General features: G+C 41.9%; 1 protein-coding gene across 2 annotated transcripts in view; it reads right to left on the bottom strand.

Annotated features, from left to right (window-relative positions):
• Nucleotides 1–2,975: 2,975 nt before the first annotated feature.
• The window catches only part of IPCEF1 (interaction protein for cytohesin exchange factors 1), a 206,319-nt gene continuing 193,907 nt past the window's right edge, over nucleotides 2,976–15,387 (bottom strand). For both annotated transcript variants that reach the window (XM_008007648.3, XM_073022320.1), the window contains one exon: nucleotides 2,976–8,494. In XM_008007648.3, the coding sequence (XP_008005839.1) occupies nucleotides 8,282–8,494 (213 nt within the window). In that variant the 3' untranslated portion in view covers nucleotides 2,976–8,281. The remainder of the gene's footprint in view (nucleotides 8,495–15,387) is intronic.

The raw sequence follows: 15,387 nt of genomic DNA, 5'->3' as shown, positions 1-15,387 counted from the left end.
GAGGTGGGTGGATCACTTGAGGCCAGAAGTTTAAGACTAGCCTGGGCAACATGGTGAAACCCTGTCTCTACTAAAAATACAGAAAAGTTAGCCGGGTATGGTGGTGCAGGCCTGTAATCCCAGCTACTCACGAAGCTGAAGCACAAGAATTGCTTGACCCTGGGAGGCAGAGGTTGCAGTGAGCCAAGATCACGCCACTGCACTCCAGCCGACAGAGTGAGACTGTGGAAAAAAAAAAAGAAAAGAAAAGAAAAGAAAGAGGGAGAGAGAGAAAGAAAGGAAGAAATAAAGAAGAAAAAGAAAGAAACAGAAAGGAAGAAAGAAAGAAAAAAGAAAGAAAGAAAAGAAAGAAAGAGAAAGAAAGAAAGAGAAAGAAAAGAAAGAAAGGAAGGAAAGAAGGAAGGAAGGGAAAGCAAGAAAGAAGAAAGAGAGGAGAAGAAAGAAAGAAAGAAAGAAAGAAAGAAAGAAAGAAAGAAAGAAGAAAGAAAGAAAGAAAGAAAGAAAGAAGAAAGAAAGAAGGAAGGAAGGAAGGAAGGAAGGAAGGAAGGAAGGAAGGAAGGAAGGAAAGAAAAGAAAAGAAAAGAAAGGAAGGAAGGAAGGGAAAGGAAGGGAAGGAAGAAGGAAGGAAGGAAGGAAGGAAGGAAGGAAGGAAGGAAGGAAGGAAGGAAGGAAGGAAGGAAGGAAGGAAGGAAGGAAGGAAGGGAGGGAGGGAGGGAGGGAATAATGTTCAGGTTGTGGTTACACAGGTCAGCACCAATGAAATTCTGTATTATCCATGCATTTCAACATCAACATCCACTCAGAAAAGCCCCCTCACACTGTCGTGGGAGAAGAGCTACAGATTAGGTCAAATCCATTAGTCTGACATGGCACCAAGCAGATCATAAACCTAAGCTGTTAAGACCTACATTATCCTTTGCTTGGTGATACTTGATTCTCAAAAGTGATTTTGTAATGCTTTGTCTTTAAATGCAGGTATTGTAAAAATCTGATTTGTTAATTAAAATACTGTCCCCATTGCACCTGTGCACACATAATTTTTATTTTTGTTTTTATTTATTTTATTTTATTTTTTGAGACCAGGTCTTGCTCTGTCACCCAGGCTGCAGTGCAGTAGCATGATTATAGCTCACTGTAGCCCTGAAATCCTGGGCTCAAGGGATACTCCTGCCTTAGCCTCTCAAGCAGCTGGGACCTGGGACTACAGGCAAGTTCCACCACACCCAGCTTTTTTTTTTTTTTTAAGAGACAGGGTCTCATTATGTCAACCAGTCTGGTCTCAAACGCTTGGCTTCAGGCGATCTTCCCGCCTCAGCCTCCTAAAGTGCTGAGATTGCAAACATGAGCCACGGCTCCCAGCACTTGATTTCTTAAAAGCCAGAAATTTCTTGCTTTTCCCCTCATAAAGATGAATGATCTTTCCTATGGTGAACGTATCTTGAAGTCAAATTCAAGTTACATGGTCTGAAAAACGACTTTCATGCTTGTAGCTAAAACGTGGAATTCCTGGGATTTCTGGGAGGTGCTGCTGGTCCACCAGGGCTCAACAGGATATCTGAAATGGAGATTTGAGGTAAGCAGGACAGCGTCCAGGCCAGTGTCACTGGAACCTGTGTAGACATAACAAAGGGGAATTTAGGCTGCAAATTGACCGAGCTTAAAATAGATTCACCTGGATTATCCAGGTGAGCCCGCTGTAATCACAAGGGTCCTTAAAAGAGTCAGCCCCGGCCAGGACCAGAGGCTCATGCCTGTAATCCCAGCACTTTGGGAGGTCGAAGCGGGCAGATCCCCTGAGGTCAGGAGTTCAAGACCAGCCTGCCCAACATGACGAAGTCCCATCTCCACTAAAAACACAAAAAATTAGCCAGGCGTGGTGGCAGGTCCCTGTAATCCCAGTTACTACTCAGGAGGCTGAGGCAGGACAATCACCTGAACCCAGGAGGCGGAGGTTGCAGTGAGCCAAGATCACGCCACTGCACTCCAGCCTGGGTGACAAAGTGAAACCCTGTCAAAAAAAAAAAAGAAAAGAAAAGAAAAAGGAAAAAAAAAAGCCCCAGGAGGAGGCAAGGAGAGAAGGAAGGAAGGCACGAGGTGCAAGTTGCTGACACTGAAGCTGGAGGAAGAAGCTCAGAGACAAGCAAAGTGGGGCACCTGTAGCCCAGGGAGTGGGCAAAGAAATGGATCCTCTGCCAGAGCCTCCACAAGGAGTGCAACCTTCCTCAAACTGTGAGGACACAGATTTGTTGAAGCCGCTCTATTTGTGGTAATTTGTTATAGCAGCAATAGGAAATAGTATGAGATTGTTCCAGAAATCAGGAAACACATAGTACCTATGCCTTTTACTAATCACTTTGGTCTAAAATAATTTTTACTGCTTCCATCTAGGAGCCTAGAAATACTTGGTGGTGGCAGGACAAAGAAACAGAAGGCGAGCTTGGCTTGTGAGGTGAGAACTGGGAGAGAACGAGGAACAAAATGAAAACTCCGTGTATGTAGACAGCAGTCAAGGAGCATGAATGAGTTCAAATGCAGCCTGATTCCCTCTAATCAGTGGATCCAAAAGAAAGGCAATATATTAGGCTATTTCATTATTTTCTTTGTTCATTTTCAAATAAATATCTCACATGTTTTAAGGAGCTTGTGTATCACAGTTTGTAACTTTTATAATATGCAACTTTTTAAAATTTTTTGAACAAAATGTGGGTGCCTAGAAATAATAATAAGCAATATAATATGCAAGTCAAATTTAGTGGTCCAATGGCAATTTTTGAAAAATCTAAATATCATTGTATTAATAAACCTGGAACTTGAGAACCACTGGAAAAGATCACATCGGTTATTGTTTAAATAGATTTCCAAAATAATTAGATCTGTTATTTAAAAATAAAAACAAGTCCAGAGTCTAGAAGCTATTTTGATGACTGCCACCAGAGGGCACTGTAGCCTTTGTAGACGATCAAAACGCAGCCATTAAACACTTCCCAGCCACATGTTTATTTCTTGGAGAAGGCAACACTACAGGACAGAAAATGAACACCAGTAGTATATTTCAACATTTTTTTTTTCATGTCATTTTACTAGATATATATTGTTTTTCTTATTTTTATTTTTATCTTACAAGTCAACCTCAAAAACATAAAGCAGGAGAGAAATGAGCCATGCCTCTTTTTTCAGTTTAGAGGGGTAGCTGACACAGCATGAGAGCACAGAAAAACTTAAGCTAAGATTTCCACGTTAATATCTTGCCCCCAAACACCATGCAGTGCTAAACATCACATTCCCATCATGCAAGCACATTAAAATATATGGCGATTAAAACTCCTGGTTTTTATTTTACGGCATTTGCTGTTTCCATGGGGCACACTTCCTTTTTGGGCTAAAGGTAAAAAAAAAAAAAAAAAGAAAGAAAATCAAATACAGAGCAGTTAAGTATCCTTACAGCAAGAGAAATATAAAGCTTCTTTCAATGAAGAATCCATTTCAGTGTTTTCTAAGTGGTTCTGGGGTCATGTGGGGAAGAACTGAGATGTGCTGAAGAGGCAAGGGAATGTTTCCTGGCTCCACGACACAGAGAAACGTATGTCTGCTCAGTGTCTCATTCAAGGAGACGAGTGGCTTTCAGTGAGGAGAGAAATTACCCCCCTTCCACAGGCCATTTTATACAGGCTGCAAACATTTAGTTTCAGGGGCTTTTATTTTCAACTATGTATTACAAAACCCTGGGCAGGGCAGTCATCTCCCAGTTCTAGGACTCAGTTTCTCCTGTGAGGTATACAAAAAAAAAAACTGGAAGAGAAATAAATTGGAAATCCACAATCGGGTATCATATTCTTGTTAGACTGAAGAACAAATGCCCCTAAAACTTTATGTGGATACGGCAGCTTTTCTGTACTTAACATTACTCATTAAATCATGTATGTGGTTCTATCAAAATACTGTCTTTCAGCCGAGGGTGGTGGCTCACGCCTGTAATCTTAGCACTTTGGGAGGCAGAGGCAGGCGGATCACCTGAAGTCAGGAGTTTGAAACCAGCCAGGGCAACATGGTAAACCCCGGTCTCTACTAAAAATATAAAAATTAGCTGGGCGTAGTCCCAGCTACTCGGGAGGCTGAGGCAAGAGAATCACTTGAACCCGGGAGGCAGAGGTTGCAGTAAGCTGAGATTGCGCCACTGCACTCCAGCCTGGGCAATAGAGTGAGACTCCGTCTAAAAACAAAAGTCTTTCTTACTAAGAGATAATGTACCTACAAATTTAAACATGGCGTAAATTTGAATAGCACTTCTTTTCAAGACTTAAAAACATTTTTTCTTTGAATCTGTTTCTGTGACATTGTTTGTGACTGGAGTGCTACCTGAGTAAATTATCATGATTACATGAAAAGCAATTAAGAGAAGAAGGTCAAAGGACCAACCTCTAATCACTAACTTGGGTCTCTGACATCTGACAGCACATGCCTCAAAAAGCAAACAAAATAAACACTCTCCATTTCTTTAAATACATGTTTTTCATCCAAGGATCTCACAGCACTTCCCAAGTAGTCTCACGTACAGAAAGAAAGGAAAGGAAACACAGCATGATTAGGTGAAAACTCAATCCACAGACAGCCCGCCAGCAGGTTGAGGCAGGGCCATTAGGAGGAGACTGTGCTCAAGCACAGAGGGCCCCTTAGGTTTCAAACGGAGAATGTAGCCTAACAGCCACCAGGGCCGGCCCTATGCTGAACCCAGTGCAGTGAAACACACACTCCAAGTCAAACTTCTTGGTCTCCTAGTGGGCTGTGTGCCAACAGCAACTTAACAAGGTAACAGGTGAAGCAAGGTGGGGGGCGGAGAGAAGGGAAGGGGCACAGAGCCGCTGGGAGTCCTGAGACTCAAGTTCCCGCTTTACCACTTGGGGCTCTGGGCCAGGCACTTCACTGTAATAATCCACAATTATCTCACGTAGAGCGTGGGGCAGCGGGAGGGGGCTGAAAACACACCCATTTGCAAACTACAAAGTGCTGTGTAAATATAAGGCATGGGTTTCACATTGAAATCTGACTCCAGACACAATCTCTTTCTTAGGCTACCTGGAGTCTTTGTAATCCTATACTTTAGGAGTCTTTCTAGGCCTTTGATCCTATTCTGAGATTTCAGCTCTTGGGGCAAAGCTAAGAATTCTTTAAAGCAACAGAGGCCCTTCCAAAGCAGGGCCTAGCATGTCTATTTGCAATATATTAACCAGTGAGGGCATCCCATCAGGCTCCGTTCTGGATCTACACGCTAACAATAGAGGGAAAAGGTCCTCTTCACAACCCCAAAGAGGAGTCCTCTCCAAATCCTAATCTTTGGCAGGTGCCACAGATTTGGATCTACGTGTGCTGAGAGGTTCTCCACTTCCTTCCTGAACAGCCACAGTTTTCTCTCTCATTCCACAGCTCACAGACTGTAGAACTGGGTATAGGAGTTGGCCCTTGGACTCTATGAAACTACGCCATGCATTTCAGAGATGACCTAGTCTCAAGAAATATGCTGAAAGTAATCCAGTTTTCCCAATATTCTTTGGACCAGAAGAGTGGCATGAGGCCGAGAGAGAAGCCCAAGTCTTCCTACATTGAGTGTCATGGAAAGTGTCCCCTACTCTCCCTCTCACTCCTGTCTATCTCCCCACCCACGTCTTAGTGTCCACATCCTAGGCTGAGAACTCACAGAAGCAGTCCTACTTTGTAGCACAACCTGTTCAAAAGCAAAAGAATTTACAGGGGGAAAAACACGAATGAGCAGGCAATGGGGCTCCAGAAAGCCAGGTGCAAAATTGTGAAGTTCAGTTTTGCTTTCACTTTGGGACGCTCTGCAGTCAGCTTTAACTAGCAAAGCGAAAACTTCTAGGCTAACGTTCTTGACGTATCTTTGAAAAATAACTTTAAGCCTTGGCTAAGTAATCCCAGGGATCTTTTTTGCCTTTAAGTTTGAATGGTACTAAAGGAGTTTACATTGAAAGGCGGGGGAAATAGGTCTTCAAGAGAAGCCAAAGGAAAGCATTCGAAGGTGTTCACAAACCCTGCTCAAAAGTGTCTGGAGCTCTTCAATTTAAGAAAAACTGGAAGTCTACAGGTTGGTGTTGCAAACCACAGAAAAATAGATGGAAGGGTACTTTGTGTCACACTGTTATTTCTGCTATTGTTATTTGCCGTTCCTTCAATACTCTTTACATTGCCAATCCTAAATAATTTCCCTTCTAGTATCTGCTAATCACAGAAAGAATCAGTAGTTTTCAGGGCCAAAAGGTTACAGCACTGCTCTCCCAGACCAGGGCATCAGGGTGCAATCTGAGGATCCGAATGTTCCCTCCGTCAGGTCACCACAGGTCAAACTCATCTTCACTAGCTTCCCTAGGTGGAGAAGTACCCACATGTTTGCTGGCCAAACTGATTGGCCTGGCCTCTTATCTTAGAGAAGCTTCTAGTAGCTTCTTGTTTTTTATTTTTATTTCGTAATGCTAAGGTTGTTTTTTGTTTCTTTGTTTGTTTGTTTGTTTACAGAGTATGAAGGCTTCTTAGTAAAGCTTGGGGAAATAACAACTATTTCCATTTTGTTTGCAGATATAATTCGAGTGGTTTCTTCTGTTTGAATGTCAAGCTACACTTTGAAGCTATAAAACAAAATAGGTTATGTCAACAATTTGTTAAGGGTAGGCAGGGCCAACATGGGTACTCGGTGGGTTGTGGTTATTCCTATGATGAGAAATATTCATGGTGATTAGTAAGGGAAGACTTTCATATTGTTTCTCTATGAGTTCTCTTTACCACAATGATTTCCAAATTTCTATTAGTCTTTAATGAAAAGATGACATTAGTTGTGTTGCCTTTGATCTAAGGTTTGCAGGCATAAATGGCGCAAAGCTTAAAGTTTATTTAATAGAAAGGATAATCTAAGATGAAAATCCTTTTCTGGTTAAAAGAGTGACTGACAAGAGATAGAAATCTAAATGTAAGAGCTCATGGGGTTTGGGGTGGGAAAGAAAAAGAAAAATTATGAATGCATGCCCCATTTTTTTCCCACAAGATTTCCTGAGCATTCCTCAGACATTATAGTGCAACATCGTAACACCAGTGAATCAATAGTATTTCTATTTTTCTCAAGCAAAAACGTCTAGACTCATCAAATATATACTAAGCACAATATATAATAGTATATCATCTTTTAAAACACTAGTAATTTGAACTTCTATAAATATATTTAAATAACAAACATAGATAGCTATTCACATAGCACACAAGTGACATATAAACATACAAAAATAAAACCATCATGTTTAACTCTTTTGTTGTTTCCGTGGGTTGTTGTTTTGTTTTTGGTTTTTGTTTTTTGTGTGTGGTTTTTTTTTTTTTTGAGTAAAGATATTAAAACAATTCAGATGCCAAAGTCATCTTGTCAATACTGATCCTGGGAAATCTGGATATAAATTCACACTATGTATAGGGATCACAGCCAAGGACAAGAGCAGTAGACATTTTTTGCTGGACATATTACTATCTCCTACCGTTGAGTAGGAAAGTTCGAAGAGAGTAGAGGTCGCCAATTGTGATGAGATGTTTTCTCTAGCTGTTGTAAGGAAAGGAAATATTAATCAGATCCCCTAACCTGCACAAAGTGTGGAAACACTAAGCTGTCCTTTGAGTGAGTGGAATATGGAACACGCCTCCCCCTTCAGCTCTCCCACACGCCATTGTCTATTAAGTATTTCTCAACACGTGGAAAAGGCACCACCATTCTATACCAAAGGCAAGGAATTTTTGCTCTGCAACACCACGTTTGTCCTTGCAGTCACTGCTATAGAAAACATTCCTCCACTCAAAAAGTGATTTGGGCCACACAGCTTCCCAGCCAAGTGGCATATGTACATTCTTCTTTTGAAAAACAGAATGTTTCCATGGACAATTATTCCTGGTAAAATTTGATGTTTGTCCATAGCATTCTCTGGAGAGCAAGGAACAGAAGAGACATTTCTCACATCCCTCCTAGAGCTCTACATCACCGTGAGCTCCCAGTAGGAACACAAAAAACGCCTTTCAACTGAACTCAATCATTCCAGTCTCAATGGATGCGTTACAAATGGAATGAGGAGCCCTGCTGTATTTGGTGATTATCTTCATGTAAGGTGCATCTTTAGATGGGAAGCTGATGCTTGAAGGACTGGGATTCAGTTTTCCTTTTAAGGAAAAATGTAAGCTTTTACAATATCTTGAAGAGTTGCTCGTGATAAAATAGAAGAGGAAAAAACCCTGACTTTGTGTCTCAAATGGAATTTTCAACACAGGGAGAAGAAGGTGATTTCTTGAGTTCCTGGGGGGTGTCATCAGTGTCATCAGGGGAAGGCGAAGCCCGCTGCTGCTGATAGATGTCCTGGATCAGCAGGGTGTTCGTGACTTTCCACTCTCTGTATTTCCTGGCTGTCAGCTTCGGGTCATCCAGCAACTGGTTAATCATGGCCAGATCATGTTCTTTACACTGTGCGAGTAGAACAAAAGGGGAAGGGGGGATGTTGAGAGTGTCTTCATTTACATAAACCATCTTTACCAACTCTTTTACAAGTACACATGTACATTCACATAAAATTACCAAAGCATTTTTGCACGTTCATATTCTAATTCCCACATCAAGCCTAACAAATATGACATTTGTTTGCATATGCTAGCCGCAAAGAAGTGAAGTATCCTACTCAAGAGTTGGTGGAAGAGCTAGACATATAGCAAAGGTCTTCTATGGTGCCTTTCCCTGATCAATCCATTATTCCACACCGCAGTAACAATTCTACCTTGGTGTGGGACTCATGCCTCCTAAAATTATCACTGGAGGTGTTAGCATTTCATTGACTATTCAAACTTCGCTAAGTAAAATTGGAGCGTAACACTTTACCTAGGCCCTAAGGCAACATAAAATACATCTTTTAAGATTTTATTAAATTATCTTTATTTTCATAAATCCCATTAATTTAATTAATATACACAGACTAAATACACAGGTTATCTTTCTAGTCAAAGAAGAGGCTACTAACCTTCCATCAAAACAGTAGGTATTCCAGTAATATTAATAAACAACCTATTGGTGCTATTCCACTCTGCCTCCTCTGTAACCAATGACACACACTTCTGAAATGTCTAGCTCAGCTTAGAGTTTTCTATAGACAAGGAATGGAGTAAACATAAGATGTTCATCCTCCATCTTAAAAACAAATATTCAGCCCTGACAATTGTATCTCAAATCTATGCCTGTTTTCTCTATCCCTGACCATAGTCCTAAGAGTGGATATCCAGTTCAGTGTATCACACCTGATCTGCTGGCACAGCCTCCTGAGCAAGACCACTGCCTCCAGTGCCCACATCAACTCCACCTCCACTTAGCAGAGCAGGGAGGCATCGAGATGCCGAGTCCCCCTCATGGATCCCCTTACACCAAAGGCTCCTCACCTGCACTGGCACCATTTGTTGATACTCTGCTTCCTTCTGACTTTCCAGTCTAATGTACTGGCGTGCATTTTCTCACCCACACAACACTAGCTCACACCTCCGTGTCGTTGTGCCACATGGAGAATCTTCCTTGCCTTTCTTCACCTGATAAACTCTAATTTCTAGAGTTTCTTTTACAGAGAACACTTTCCAATTTTTCTTTACCCAATTCTTTTCTTTTTTTTTTTTTTTTTTTTTTTTTTTTGAGACAGTCTCACTCTGTTGCCCAGGCTGGAGAGCAGTGGCCTGATCTCAGCTCACTGCCACCTCCGCCTCCCAGGTTCAAGCAATTCTCCTGCCTCAACCTCCTGAGTAGCTGGGATTACAGGCATGCGCCACCACACCCAGCTAATTTTTCTATTTTTAGTAGAGACAGGGTTTTGCCGTGTTGGCCAGGCTGGTCTCAAAATCCTGACCTCAAGTGATACACCCGTCTCAACCTCCCAAAGTGCTGGGATTACAGGCGTGAGCCACTGCGCCTGGCCCACCCAATTTTTCATAACCCGTAAATCTTACTCACTTGAGGCATCACATTATAAAGGAAACCTCCCCCGCACCCCCAAAATTGGACTGATAAGCTTTTAAGTTTTTATGTTCTTGTGCCTTCCAGTGAAGCCCTCTGAGAACTTACCAATGTACGTTTAGGTATTTATGGATAAGTCATGGCCCCTCTTATAAAGCTTAAAGAAGATGACAAGAAACATTTCCTTCATCCCTGTATTCCCTGCACCTAACACAATGCCAAGCGCCATGTGGACATTCAATTAATGCATGTGATTGAACCATCCTTTTTGACTATCCCCAGGAAAGCATGTGTGACGCTAAAACTTCACAACCACTGCCAGCAAGTGGATTTTCACTACTCTCCAGTCATCACACTTTCACATCCCTTTTCTGGCAGTCTCCCAAATAACTATTTCAAAACCTCTTCTCATCTCAAACCCCTTCTCTCATCCTCACTCACAGCTGATGGCCTTGCTGTCTCTTTTTTGAGGAAACGGAAGCCATCAGAAGAGCACTTCTCCCAAGTTTCTATTGCCCATGAACTACATGGATGCAAATCTATGCTGCCTTCTGCCCTGTTCACAAAGACGGAGCATCTGTGCTCCTAGCAAAGCCCAGTCCCTCCACCTGGGTACAATGGCCCCCACTCTCCTACTCGAGAAATTCATCCCAGCAATTCTCTTCTCTCCTGTGACTCACCAACTTCCCAGATCCCCCCCAGCAGTTTCACTGGTATACATGTTCACTGTTATTTCTTCCATCTTGAAATTCCTCTCTGCCCCCAAATCCCTGTCCAGCTAATGCTCCACTTTCTCCCTGTCTCCAATGGCCCATTCTTCATAGATTCAGTCACACCAGGCTTTGGCCCCCACTGTTCACCAAAACTGCTCTTGTGAAGACCATCAGTGACCTCCATGTTGTTAAATCCATAATCCATTAAATCAATGTTAAACCAATGATCCATCTTCAACTTATTTATCAGCAGCACCTAAACCTATTGACTACTCCTCTTTCTTGAACACTTTCGTCATTGTGCTCCTGTGACACATTCTCCTGATTTTTCTTGTCCCACAATTGCTACTTACTCTCACCTTGGTTTTTGGTTCCTCCTCATCATGCCACCTCTTCTCACTGGAGTGTTCTAGAGCACCAGCTTGTATGCTCTTCTCTGCTCTATCTATGTTCATGCTCTTAGTAATCACATGTAATCTCTCCCACTCTCCTATGTGCTGAGGGTCCCAAATTTATATCTCTCCTTACTTCTCCCCTGGACTCCACCATCATTTGTCTAAACTTCCTCTTCAGCAGTTCCACATCAACCCCTAAAAGGCATCTCAAAAATAACATATCTAAAGCTAGGTTCCTCTTACTCTCTTCATCCCCACCCAACCCACTAACTTCCAATACACACCAAACCCTATTCCTAATGTAGTCTTCCACAAAGCACTTAATGTTTGCCCAGTTGCTCAGGGCAAACACTGTAGTCATTCTTGACTCCTTCTGTCACACCCAATCCACCAGCAAAGCCTGATGATTCTACATTCAAACATGACACAAAGCATGCCATCCCTCTGTTCAGAACCTTCCAGAGGGTCACTGTCTTACTCCAAGTAGAAGCTGGTGTTTGCAATGGCAATGAGGTCCTCAGTGGCTCAAATCCCCGTGTCCCTGGCACACTGTTACTCTCCCCATGCTCCATCCCCACTACATCACAGCTACCCTGACCTCCCTGCTCTTCCTTAAATGCCCTAGGCACACTCCTGCCCCAAGGTGTTTGCATTTTTGGCCTCAGAAAACCTCAAGCCTCATTCCCTTTCCTTTTTCAGATTTTATACCAATTATGTCTTTCAAGGAGGCCTTTCACGTCTTTCCTATTTAAATATCAATGCCTCAATATTTTATATCCCCTCTCTTTTCTATTCTTTATCAAATCTATCATCACTTATTATATTATAAAACTTAATAGTCAATTATGCTTGTTTATTCTCCTACTAAAACATAAGCTTCCTGAAGGCAGGCCTTTTGTCTGATATGCCCACTGCTATATAGCCCCAAGTGCCTGAAAGAATGACTGACACATGTAGACATCCGTGGAATACTTGTTGAAAAAATGAATATATAAAATAAGAAATAAATGAATAAATGAATTACCCATTTGCTTTTTATTCTCTTTTGCATTCTGGACCCTATTTGGAGTCTGAGGAAATCCTTTCCATTAAACAAATAAAGTAGATATAGATAGATTTATAGATCAATAGCTGAATAGATAGATAGGTAGGCCGTCAGATAGATAGGTAGGTAGGTAGATAGGTAGGTAGATAGATAGATAGATAGATAGATAGATAGATAGATAGATAGAGATAGACAGAAGATAGACATATAGATGGATAAAGATACGAAGCCTTCCTTCCAAAATGGAGAAAAAATGGTGCAGTAGGAAAGCAGAGGGATTGTTTAAAGAAAGTTAGACAGGGCCAAAAGAGCATATTTCTTCTCTCTGAGTTTTCAATATCTACGCTTCCAAAACAACTTTTCCAAAAAAAAAAAAAGCTTTCTTCCTCTGCTATCACCATAGTGCTATTAATGTAAAGTTATTTAAAGAGTTTTATTTTGTTCTAAAGAAATGTAGACATCTGCTTCAGAGGAAGATCCTAATTTTTTATATTAAAAAACTAAATAAGATCTTTGAAGGTTAATAAAAATCAGGGAAATTGACTTTGAAAAAGTAAACATGAATTAACCCTTCTTTTATATCTAATAAAATTTTTAGAAAAGGGTCTCTTCAATTTTGGGCATTAAGCTGACACTTCTCATGTGCTTTTGGCTCTAAGCAGTTCAAATTTTTTACCATTTGGCTCAAATCTGTGTTAGTTCTTTCACGGATGAAAGAAAAAAAATGTAGACAATAATACAGAAGAAGGAAATTAATGAAACAACAGAACCTTCCCCGCTCCTTCCGACACCGGGCACCCTGGGGCTGGGCCTCGTCCAGCAGCCCAGCTTCTCCTGGATGGCGCAGGAGGCTTTGGGAGGGCTTTGAACTGCTTTCACAACATCCGCTCTGCTTTCTGGCAGGCAAGCAAGGTTTGGCAGGGATTCCAAAAATATCATGAAAGAGAGAATGCTGTACTTTCAGTTTTTACTCCAAATAGTCAGTGCATGGCTTGACTCAAGACCTAAGCTTTGGAAATGTGTTCTATCAGAGCAGCTATGGGAAGAGGAGGTTCACCGCTCTTGTGACATAGGTCAGAGTAACTCAGAGAGAGTTTCAGTTGGACCCATTAATCATTCCATTAATAATTTATTTTAAAATAAAAACAGGCTTAGCCAAAAGTCAGTGAACGGTGAGCTGTTAGAAATTCCTAAATATCTGTATTTAGTGTACAACATAATACGATCAGCTTTTGCTCAAGGTCAACTTGGAAGTTTGCTCAACTTCCTAGAAGAATTTCCCTGAAGTGCGTTCATTCCAGCACCATTCCAGTGCAGGGATTTTTCTTATTTACGGAATGCGCCTATGGCAAATATAAACATTATTGTTAAAACAGTTTCCTTGTTTCTGCATGAAACTCTGTTGTCTTTGCTTGTCCACACTCCTACTTTGAAGCTTTTAAAAAATAAACATTTCCTCTGTGTATGATATATTCTCTGCGCAATATATAATACTCAGAGAGAAGTGCACAAATAGAAAAATTGTGCTTAAAGAATTATCACAAAATAAACACTTCCATACAACTACTACCGAGGTCACAGAAGGACCCGCAGCCAACACTCAGAAGCTCCATTCACAGCCCCTCTCAGTCCCATCCTCTCCTCTTCCTCAAAGGCAACCACTCTCTTGACTGCTTTGAATTTTAAAAACAATTAGAAATAATTATTATACCCTTCCAATACGAACATGCACACAGGTACCAAGTTCTCTCTCTCCTTTGAATAGGTTGACGTGCTTTGCTTTTGTTTGGCTTCTTCAGCAAGACCAATTTCCACATCAGCATATCCTCTTACTTCCTGAGGTTAATCGGACTGCATGACATGGGTCGTGTTGTATTTCATCAGCCCCCAGCACTACACTTTGGGGAAGCCTAAGGGATCTATGGAAAGAGCTGCTTCCCACAAATGTCCAGAGAGAGCAGTTCCCCGGCTGGGTGGGGCAGGCAGCCCTGAGCGGGCCCCTAATCTTCTCTGCTTCCTGGTATTCAAGGCCTTGTGTCATCTCCTCCCTGAAGACAAGATGACCTAATGACTTGCTTCTACTGAATAGAATGCTGCAAAAGTAATGTGATGTCATTACTGCCACTAGTTTATAACTCATCTCACTCACTCTCACTGTGTTGCTTGCTCTGAAAGAAGCCAGTTTCCAAGTTGTGGCCTGCCCTATGGAGAAGCCCATGTGGCAAGGAACTGAGGGTAGCCTCTGGCCAACAGCCAGAGAGCAACTGAGACCCTCAGTCCAACAACCTGAAAGGAGCTGAATCCTGCCAATGACTACATGCAAGGGTTTAGAAACTGATCCCTCTCCATGGAGGAATGAATGCAGCCCCACCTGACACCCTGATCACAGCCTTGTGAGAGACCTGGGGGCAGAGGCATTTCACCAAGCCACACCCAGATTCCTGGCCACAGACACTTTGAAATAATAAATGCTGATTGTTGGAAGTTGCTAAGCTTTGGGCTAATTTGTTACCTAGCACTGGATAACTGATACACTGACAGAAAAGCAAAAGCTGCTGAATTCACCAGTGACATGGTCATACTGCATGGAGAGCACAAGGTCACAGAGACCCACAGTGAATGGTAACACTAACTCTTTTCACAAACTTGGCCCCGCAGTGGCCAGGTGAGGGCATGGTGCCTGTAAAGATCTAAAATCCTGAGTCTGCTGCCCTATGGAAGGCCTGAGGCCACAGCCTTTTTCCTTCTACTAATGACTCAAACTGCACATGCTCTCCTTGGCCTCTACTTCCTGCTTCTCCCAACATGGATGACAGCTTATTATCCGTTGGCAGACGTTACACTTCCTTGAATATCCTTCTCTTGCTATTCATTTCTTCCTGACTCATGGACTTCGTGACAGTGTTTCTAATGCCCCCAGTAAGTCACTTTCCCCCTCAGGCCACCAAAGCACCCTGAGCACATCTCAATCGTAGTATTTTTGCACTTCATTTCAATCATGTATTTGTTTTCCTCTGTTTCTACACCCAGTAGAGTCCATTCAGTGGTCCCAGTCACCTAGAATAGTGGCTGGTACATAGTAACAGTCAGGAAACACTTGCTCAGTAAAAACCTTACTCACTCATATCAGCTATCACAGACAAAGAAGACAGTAAAATGTCAATACACGATGACATATTACATTGAATAATCAAACATATTCATCAGCTTTGTACATAC

Source organism: Chlorocebus sabaeus, chromosome 13 (assembly GCF_047675955.1).
Source record: "Chlorocebus sabaeus isolate Y175 chromosome 13, mChlSab1.0.hap1, whole genome shotgun sequence".
In the NCBI taxonomy this organism is placed as follows: Eukaryota; Metazoa; Chordata; class Mammalia; order Primates; family Cercopithecidae; genus Chlorocebus; species Chlorocebus sabaeus.
This window is presented reverse-complemented; position numbering and strand designations above follow the sequence as displayed.